The sequence below is a fragment of the Dicentrarchus labrax genome, unplaced genomic scaffold, assembly GCF_905237075.1.
Source record: "Dicentrarchus labrax unplaced genomic scaffold, dlabrax2021, whole genome shotgun sequence".
Classification (NCBI taxonomy): Eukaryota; Metazoa; Chordata; class Actinopteri; family Moronidae; genus Dicentrarchus; species Dicentrarchus labrax.
The window spans coordinates 26,329,876-26,339,251 of record NW_026136713.1 but is presented as its reverse complement, the minus strand read 5'-3'; the positions used below and the strand labels follow the sequence as shown (position 1 = coordinate 26,339,251).

Sequence of the window (9,376 nt, the reverse complement as noted above, 5' to 3'; positions counted from 1 at the left end):
ACCGAACCGAACCGAACCGGGCTGCTGCTGCTGCTGCTTTATGGGGCAAATGACACTCTGAGGTCATTGTATCAGACACACATATGGACGTCCTGCGATTCTGTTTCACTGTACAAACATTACAAGGCCGCAGTAATATATTACTTTACTCTGCCAACAGTAATTAGTTACACTGCTGTTTATATTCAGTGCTTGAAGAACATCTCTTATGCCCCAATTTATTATATATATATTATTATATATATATTATTATTATTATTATTATTATTATATATATTATTATTATTGGACCATCCAGCGAAGGATAAACTGCTTAATATTCTGTCACAGCAGCTCCAGACACAAACAGATCAGAACAATGCTCATAAAAAAACAAAAACAAGATATAATAAAAATAGGATAAGAGTCATATGTAATGTAATATATGATATATAATTATATGTAGCTCACCATAACATTGGCTATTGTCACTGAACCTCTGCTGCTGGAGTTCAGGATCATTAACAGGAGAGACATACAGGCAATTATACACAATATATTATTTCTATTACTTCATCCACTCATGAACATCAGATAATTATTATATCATGCCTTCGCCATCCTAGGTAAACAACAATGAGCGTCAGAGGGGATTTAAATACTGAGAAATACATAAGTTTATAAATTACTAACTGTGTTTCTTTCTCCTTAAAATTCAGAGTGACGACGATTAAAATCCAGTTTACTTTGTAAAAATGAAAGTAATGGAGTGTTTCCAAACCAGTTTCCTCCCGATTACAACAATGAATCCAACGATGGGATTGATTGTTGATTTCAGATCAGTGGGAGACAACAACAGTAATGTAACTGATTACTTTTATTAGGGGGTAACTAATATTATTGCTGATATTTATTAGTAATGAGTTACACTATAGGTTTTTCCCGATTATACAATAAACACTGTAAAATAATTGCCTAAAAATAATCTGATTTGGATTTTAAAGCTGCAGTAGGTTACTTTTATGAAAAGAACTTTCTCTCTATCTGGACAGAACATGAGACAGATAATCTGTGATAATCTGGCTCCTGCTGGTGCTTCCTAACGGCCTTCATAAGAATCCACCGGGCCTGAACGAAAGCAACCAATCAGAGCCGAGAAAGATATAAAGACTCTTTGGAGATAGTTGAGTCTCGTTCTCATTAGCTGGGCCCTTTCTTCAGTCCGGTTCTGTTACTGTGTGACTTTGTTAACGTGTTGGTTTGGATCTGAACTGTTCGAGGCGGTTGAGCAGAAACGTCGTCGTTCTGTCAGGTAACAGTGGAGTCTGGTTCAGTGCTGGTCCTCCTGTCTGCTTCCTCACCGACCGCCGCCTGCTGTATCTGATCACATTCACTGTATCACCAACGGCAACACATTATATCACACATATATCACAAGTAAATGTTAAGAAAAGGCCATTATTGATTGATTGATTGATTGATTCTACAAGTAGAATGTGAAAATATAAGAAATGAAACAAAGAACTACAATTTAAACAAATAAAATAGACATTATATAATATTTACATGTTTAAACACACTCCCCATGGCCACCGCACATCCTTTAGTTAGCGCCATGAAATTAACGATGAATTAACGTTCAGCTGTGTATTGTCGTTCCGCCATTTTGAAAAACTATAATCACCGAGAGGGACATAAAGCACTAGCCTACCTGTCTCGCTAATCCACAGCGCGTTCTCGTTCAGAGCCAGCGTCACGTGACTGAAACCAGCTATAACGGAGAAGGAGATCAGTGAGAGGCACATTTGAAAGTCTGCACTGCCCTTTAGTTCATAATGGAGGATCAAACTTATGCCGAGCCACAGGAGAAGGAAACCTCGTCACCAACAAAGCCAAAAGGGAATTAAAAAGGCAACGTGAGCGGCGAACTCAAAAAACAAGGGTAAACATCGGGGTAGCTTTTCCCAGGTGCGCTGACTGCTTTCTCCTCCACAGGAAGGCTTCTTGGTACATAACAGCTACCGTAGTTGCAATACGCATTTGAAAACGCGAGGCACTAGAGAGCACTATTCGTTTGAATGCAAATACAATTTCACCTGCTAGATGGGAGAAATTCCTACACATTGTCCCTTTAAGTGGAGAGTCTAAATATTTATTTCCATTAAATTAAATATTCACAAATATTTTTTCAAAATGACTAAAAATCACCGGTTTTATCAACCTCACATAACAATATATAATCTATAGAATATGTTTATTTTACTTCATTTTGGAGCATATTTTGTTTTTATTAGGGTGAATCATTGAATAAAATAAATAATAAATCTTTACACATTAAACATTTTTATTAAAACTTAATGAATGAAAGAAAATAAAAACATCATCATACATTTAATATTCATAGACTGTTATTGTCTGTATGAATATTAAAGAGGGTTTTCAGCAGCTCATTGTAGGTACACACATGAAATCAATAAACGTATTGATCGGTGGAGCCTCCTGTGCTGATGTGAAGCAGTGAAGGTGAGTCAGTTTGTGAATTAATTAAAGAGAACAAATGATGACAGAATTAAAATAACAAAGCAAAGAATTTATGACAAACTTTATTTAAAAAAGAATAATCAAATGTTAATTTAAATAATTCTGAGGATTTTTTAATTCTGTATATGTTTCTGTAAAAAAAAATAAACAATCATATGTTGTGTTCATTGAGGTTTTAAATAACGTATTTATGTATTTTATTAATATTTAATCTTATATATTTTAAAATAATAAGGTTTATTTACAGCTTCCATAAATCAAAACATAAATAATAAAGATTTAATATTTTTCATTTTTATTTGTCACATTTCATTATTTATTTCTATATTTTTATTTAAAAAATGAATAAAAATGTACTCAACCCCCCCTTCACTGTGCACTTCATGTCCCAGAACCCCTTGCGTCAGTAACGACGTCATATTTCCTCGCCTGTGTTCAACTCTTTCTCTCGTCGCTCATCGATTATTGTGCTTTAATTTAGCGGCTTTGTGCTTCAGTGGCGGCAGTTTGAGAGGAGCAGCGGCAGGATGGGTCCCGTAGAGGTCAAACTTCATCTTTATATTTTATATTTATTGAAGAATATTAATATTAGACTGAAATCTGCTGTTAGCTTCAGGCTGTGTAGTTGGCTAACTCCCGTTAGCATCTGTGAAGGTACAACGGCTAACTTCCAACCATTGTTATTGTTGTTATTGTTGTTATTATTGTTAATGTTAATTATCCTTGTTTACTGTTTGTGTTCGCTTTCCTATGAAGAGAGAGCGCGCGGGACCAAAGTCCGTTCACAACTCTGCTAAATGTAACTTTTGTTGTTTATTAGTAAACAAATATCAGGTAGAATAACGAGTTGAAACACATATTCCTGTTAAACATGAAGCTCTGGTTGATTCGGCTGGAGGTTGGAGAAGTTATTAGGTTGTTAAAGTGACATTAATAAGATCTGAACCTGGGTCTGTGAGCCGGAGCTTGAATGAAAGACGAGCATGCGCACTGAGCCTAGTGCAGTCTCCGTTAGGAACCACCGAACAACGATCAACATATTAAACCAACAGATATATATTAATAGATCTATATATATATATATATATGTATATATATGGGTGTTGATGTACGAGTCACCATAAATTAAATAAACATAAAACATAAAAGTCATATATACAATATATTCAGTGGCCACTAGAGGTCGCACCAGACTCCATTCACAAAACCAGTGATTTTACCGAACACACTTCAAAGTACACAGAAACAGAAATAAAGCCAGCACTAGTGTCTCTGTCAGTCTTTATAGAGCGCTGCACCTTTTATAAGATTCACAGATAAACTGTATCAATATCTTAAATCCAACAGCTGGTTACAGTCGGAGGGAACCGTCACATCTGCTCAATGTGACTCTCTGTGTCTCTGACTCTCTGTGTCTCTGACTCTCTGTGTCTCTGTGTCTCTGTCTCTCTGTGTCTCTGACTCTCTGACTCTCTGTGTCTCTGTGTCTCTGACTCTCTGTGTCTCTGACTCTCTGTGTCTCTGACTCTCTGACTCTCTGTGTCTCTGACTCTCTGTGTCTCTGACTCTCTGTGACTCTGACTCTCTGTGTCTCTGTGTCTCTGTCTCTCTGTACTCTCTGACTCTTCTGACTCTCTTTCTCTGACTCTCTGTGTCTCTGACTCTCTGACTCTCTGACTCTCTGACTCTCTGTGTCTCTGACTCTCTGTGTTCTGACTCTCTGTGTCTCTGACTCTCTGTGTCTCTGACTCTCTCTGTGTCTCTGTCTCTGTTTTCTGACTTTCTCTGACTCTCTGTGTCTCTGACTCTCTGTGTCTCTGACTCTCTGTTCTCTGTGTCTCTGACTCTCTGTGTCTCTGACTCTCTGTGTCTCTGACTCTCTGTGTCTCTGACTCTCTGTGTCTCTGACTCTCTGTGTCTCTGACTCTCTGTGTCTCTGACTCTCTGTGTCTCTGTGTCTCTGACTCTCTGTGTCTCTCTGTGTCTCTGACTCTCTGTGTCTCTGACTCTCTGTGTCTCTGACTCTCTGTGCTCTCTGTGTCTCTGACTCTCTGTGTCTCTGACTCTCTGTGTCTCTGTGTCTCTGAGTCTCTGACTCTCTGACTCTCTGTGTCTCTGACTCTCTGTGTCTCTGACTCTCTGTGTCTCTGACTCTGACTCTCTGTGTCTCTGACTCTCTGTGTCTCTGACTCTCTGTGTCTCTGACTCTCTGTGTCTCTGTGTCCTGCAGCTCCTCCACATGTCGGTTTTCTCTCAGAGTTTTTCTCCCTGCGGTCGATTTCTGGCAGCAGGAAACAACTACGGAGAGATCGCCCTGTTCAGGTGAGAGACGGAGCTGGGTTGGATCAGTGTGACCATGTGCTATTAATAATCAATAATCAATAATCACTGTGTTTCAGCCTGTCTGCAGCTCTGAGTCCAGACGCCACTGCACAGAGTCAGAAACCTGTTCTCACATTCACAGGTGAGACGTTAGAAGAGCATTTAATTCATTATTTATTATATTAAAAACCACCATGTTATTATTTATTATTTCATTGTATCAATCATCAATCATTGTGTCTGAGCTCATAAAGACATCAGTGACGTGTGAATCTGTTGCTAGGAAACATCTGAAGCACCGTCCAATCAGAAGCAGTCTGCTGCGTAAACAGGAAGTCACTGTAGCATCACAAGCTAGCTTAGCTTCCAGAAACTCCAGTTTTAGAGTCTGAAAGATAAACCTGTGATCTGATTATGCTAAGCTAACTGACATTAGTAGCTTATTTTAGTGAGATGTGATTTAAAATCAATAATTATTAACAGAATTTATAAAGTTGACTGTATCACCTCGTTTAGCATGCTAACGTTAGCTCTGTTAGCTCTTTGTGAGCTGCAACCTGATGTTAGCACGAGGCTAACGTTGAGTTTCTCCTGTCCTTCAGCTCACGAGGGTCCCGTCTTCTCGCTCCTGTCCACCGACTGTCACCTCCTGAGTGCCGGAAACGGAGAGATCAGCGCCTGGAGCTGGACCGAGCTCATCAAGAAGGTGCCTGTCACTTTAAATCCTGTCCACAACAACTCCTCGCGCAGTTCACAACGAGAAAAACCCAGTGAATGTAGACCGAAGGATCTGTGACGACACATTGGCAGATAATCATCAGAAACAGAGTGAAGGCGTCTGTTAGTCTTTCCTCTGGTCCAGCACTGATCTTTAAACAGTTTGAAGCTTCACTCTGAACATTTGGTCTCATATTTGACTTTGTGTCTCCTCAGAATGTCAAACCCCTGTGGACAAAAAGACCCAACTACAAGTGAGAGACATTTACTTCTGTTTGCCGACTGTCTGTCTGTCCTGCTGTCGGGAGTCACTGAGGTCTTTGTTGTGGTCTCTGTCCTCAGATCCAGTCTGGAGATCCCGGAGATCAACTCAATGGTCATGAACCCCAGAGTGAGTCCGCACAACAGGAGAACCTGAAGCAGCTTTAAAATGAGTAAATTCTCTCTGGAGTTTGGTCCACTGTGAGGACGGAGGCTGAGTGACGCTCTCTGTGTTTCAGGATAACAGTCTTATAGTCGGTGGGGGAGACAACAACGTCCACGTCCTGGACCTGGAGCGCGGAGTCTTCAAGGTGCGTCAGTCAGGGGGTTGTTTGTGGTTCTGGTTTGTTTGTTTGTGGTTCTGGTTTGTTTGTTTGTGGTTTGTTTGTGGTTGTGGTTTGTTTGTGGTTGTGGTTTGTTTGTTTGTGATTCTGGTTTGTTTGTTTGTGGCTCTGGTTTGTTTGTTTGTGGTTCTGGTTTGTTTGTTTGTAGTTCTGGTTTGTTTGTGGTTTGTTTGTTTGTTTGTTAGTTCTGGTTTGTTTGTGGTTGTGGTTTGTTTGTTTGTTTGTTTGTAGTTCTGGTTTGTTTGTGGTTTGTTTGTTTGTTTGTTTGTAGTTCTGGTTTGTTTGTGGTTGTGGTTTGTTTGTTTGTTTGTAGTTCTGGTTTGTTTGTGGTTCTGGTTTGTTTGTTTGTGGTTCTGGTTTGTTTGTTGTTCTGGTTTGTTTGTGGTTCTGGTTTGTTTGTTTGTGGTTCTGGTTTGTTTGTTTGTGGTTCTGGTTTGTTTGTTCTGGTTTTTGTTTGTTTGTGTTCTGGTTTGTTTGTGGTTTGTTTGTTTGTTTGTTTGTAGTTCTGGTTTGTTTGTGGTTGTGGTTTGTTTGTTTGTTTGTTTGTGGTTCTGGTTTGTTTGTTTGTGGTTCTGGTTTGTTTGTAGTTCTGGTTTGTTTGTGGTTCTGGTTTGTTTGTTTGTGGTTCTGGTTTGTTTGTGGTTCTGGTTTGTTTGTTTGTGGTTCTGGTTTGTTTGTTTGTTTTTTGTTTGTTTGTGGTTTGTTTGTTTGTGGTTCTGGTTTGTTTGTGTGGTTCTGGTTTGTTTGTAGTTCTGGTTTGTTTGTGGCTCTGGTTTGTTTGTTTGTGGTTTGGTTTGTTTGTGGTTCTGGTTTGTTTGTTTGTAGTTCTGGTTTGTTTGTTTGTTTGTAGTTCTGGTTTGTTTGTTGTTCTGTTGTTTGTTTGTTGTTCTGGTTTGTTTGTAGTTGGTTTTTGTTGTTGTGTGTGTTTTTTGTTGGGTTTGTTTGTGGTTCTGGTTTTGGTTTGTTTGTTTGTGGTTTGTTTGTTTGTGGTTCTGGTTTGTTTGTGGTTCTGGTTTGTTTGTTTGTGGTTCTGGTTTGTTTGTGGTTCTGGTTTGTTTGTGGCTCTGGTTTGTTTGTTTGTGGTTTGTTTGTGTGGTTGTGGTTCGTGTTGGGTCCTGCAGCTCATCAGTGTCTCTGGTCTTCAGTTGGTCCTTCAGGGTCACTCCGACTACGTCCACTGTGTGAGTGTGAGAGAGAGGGAGGCTGAGATCCTGTCCGGGGGGGAGGACGGAGCGGTGAGGATCTGGGGTGAGTCCGAACACACCAGATAATGAACTTTATTTATGGTTGAACCAGGATTAAAGGTCAGGAGTAACGGCACAGGGCGAGACAGTGAACGCATCACAGATAAACAAAATGCTAACTAGCTACCTAATCAGTCGTTAGCTAGTTAATCTACTAGCTAGCTTGTTGCATCTGACAGCTAATGTTAGCAAAATGCTATTTTATATCGGAATCGCCAACTACTTACATCGAGCTAACAATGAAAGTAGATTAGTGTTTGGCTACAGAGCCTCTGGTGGCCGTTAGAGGAACTGCAGCAGAATAACAGAGTAAGATCAGCTGCAGGTCGCAGACAGCGTGGGATACTTCCACCCTGGTTTCTGTCTGCAGGAAGTCAGGGTGTGTTAATAATGATGACTTCCTGTCCCTCAGACAGCCGGACGGGTCAGTCTGTCCACTGCATCGAGGTCTACAAGTACGAGGTGAGCAGACTTTATGTTTCTGTGTGCGGCTGTAACGTCTCCTGATGGTCGGACTCAACAGTGTGCTGTGTTTCAGAGCTGTGCCCGACCGCAGTACGGGAAATGGATCAGCTGTCTGACCACCGACTCCGACTGGATGGTGAGAAAATGCCCACACACACACACACACACACACACACACACACACACACACACACACACACACACACACACACACACACACACACACACACACACACACACACACACACTGTCTGACTCTGTGATTGTCTCCAGCTGTGCGGCGGCGGTCCGTCTATGTCTCTGTGGCACCTTCGCTCTCTGTCTCCGACCTCCGTCTTCCCTCTGACGGGCTGCCAGAGACAAGCTGCCTTCCACCAGGACATGGTGAGCTGATATTGATCAGTATACACTGTATCTTTATTGATTATTGATCAGTATACACTGTATCTTTATGGATTATTGATCAGTATACACTGTATCTTTATGGATGATATTGATCAGTATACACTGTATCTTTATGGATGATATTGATCAGTATACACTGTATCTTTATGGATGATATTGATCAGTATACACCTTTATGGATTATTGATCAGTATACACTGTATCTTTATGGATGATATTGATCAGTATACACTGTATCTTTATTGATTATTGATCAGTATACACTGTATCTTTATGGATGATATTGATCAGAATACACTGTGTCTTTATGGATGATATTGATCAGTATACACTGTATCTTTATGGATGATATTGATCCTGTATTGACAGTCAGACTGTGGACATATGACGGCCTTTAGCTCGTGTTTCTAGAGTTACGTGTTGTTACGAACACGTTAGGAATTGTTAAAATGTGATATTTCTTAAAGGGAGTTTGGTGCAGGGAGCTTTTAGTTGGATTCAAACTGCTGATATGGATCATTGTTAACGTTTAGTCTCCACTACAGAAACACTAGCTAACTGCTGAAGGCTGATCAGGTTGTCCGAGTGTTTTATAAGATGTTATCTTCCTCCTCCTCTTCCTCTGTAGATCCTGGCTGTAGGTGAAGGTCCGTTCTTGTCTCACTGTCTGCTGGGTGGAGAAGTTAAAGCTCAGATCCCCTGTACACCGCAGAGCCTCAACACACTGCAGCTCAACACCAACAGCACCGAGCACAGGGTGAGACAGTGAACATATCACACACCCTCAGAGATACAACAGACAGTGAACGCACCGCAGCCTCAGACTGATCCAGAGCTCTTTACTGAAACTGTCTGTACTGTGTTTGCAGGTGCTGACAGCAGGGGGCAGCAGCGATCACATCGATGTGTTCACCAACCTGTCGTACAGAGCGTTTTCACTCCGCTTCTGACAGTCTTCAGTCGTTTATCTGTATTTCTACTGTTGGTAGCATCAATTAGTTTGAACGTAATAAAGTATTTTTGTCTCATTTTGTACAAACTGTGTCATTTGGATTAGCCCCGCCCACAGTGTCGTGGTTATTATATTCAGTAAAAACT

At 40.6% G+C, this 9,376-nt stretch overlaps 1 protein-coding gene and 1 long non-coding RNA gene across 2 annotated transcripts; one reads left to right on the top strand and one right to left on the bottom strand.

Annotated features, from left to right (window-relative positions):
- Positions 1 to 2,934: 2,934 nt before the first annotated feature.
- thoc6 (THO complex 6) lies at positions 2,935 to 9,306 on the top strand. The gene is made up of 13 exons (XM_051420126.1): positions 2,935 to 3,062; positions 4,751 to 4,842; positions 4,920 to 4,984; positions 5,445 to 5,548; positions 5,776 to 5,813; positions 5,902 to 5,950; positions 6,060 to 6,131; positions 7,310 to 7,412; positions 7,821 to 7,870; positions 7,947 to 8,009; positions 8,147 to 8,257; positions 8,907 to 9,035; positions 9,148 to 9,306. The coding sequence occupies exons 1-13, from the start codon at positions 3,048 to 3,050 to the stop codon at positions 9,226 to 9,228; spliced, it is 972 nt and encodes a 323-aa protein (XP_051276086.1). The 5' UTR covers positions 2,935 to 3,047; the 3' UTR covers positions 9,229 to 9,306.
- Positions 4,302 to 4,702, bottom strand: LOC127374726 (uncharacterized). The gene is made up of 3 exons (XR_007887240.1): positions 4,617 to 4,702; positions 4,446 to 4,551; positions 4,302 to 4,350 (listed from the first exon to the last, which is right to left on the bottom strand). It is a non-coding gene; the product is annotated as an uncharacterized LOC127374726 (long non-coding RNA).
- Positions 9,307 to 9,376: the final 70 nt, after the last annotated feature.

What these genes read in the sequence shown, in the direction of transcription:
- thoc6 (XM_051420126.1), top strand. An exon ending in GGACCGAGCTCATCAAGAAG is followed by an intron (nt 5,549 to 5,775) that starts GTGCCTGTCACT and finishes GTGTCTCCTCAG; the next exon opens with AATGTCAAACCCCTGTGGAC. An exon ending in TCGAGGTCTACAAGTACGAG is followed by an intron (nt 7,871 to 7,946) that starts GTGAGCAGACTT and finishes GCTGTGTTTCAG; the next exon opens with AGCTGTGCCCGACCGCAGTA.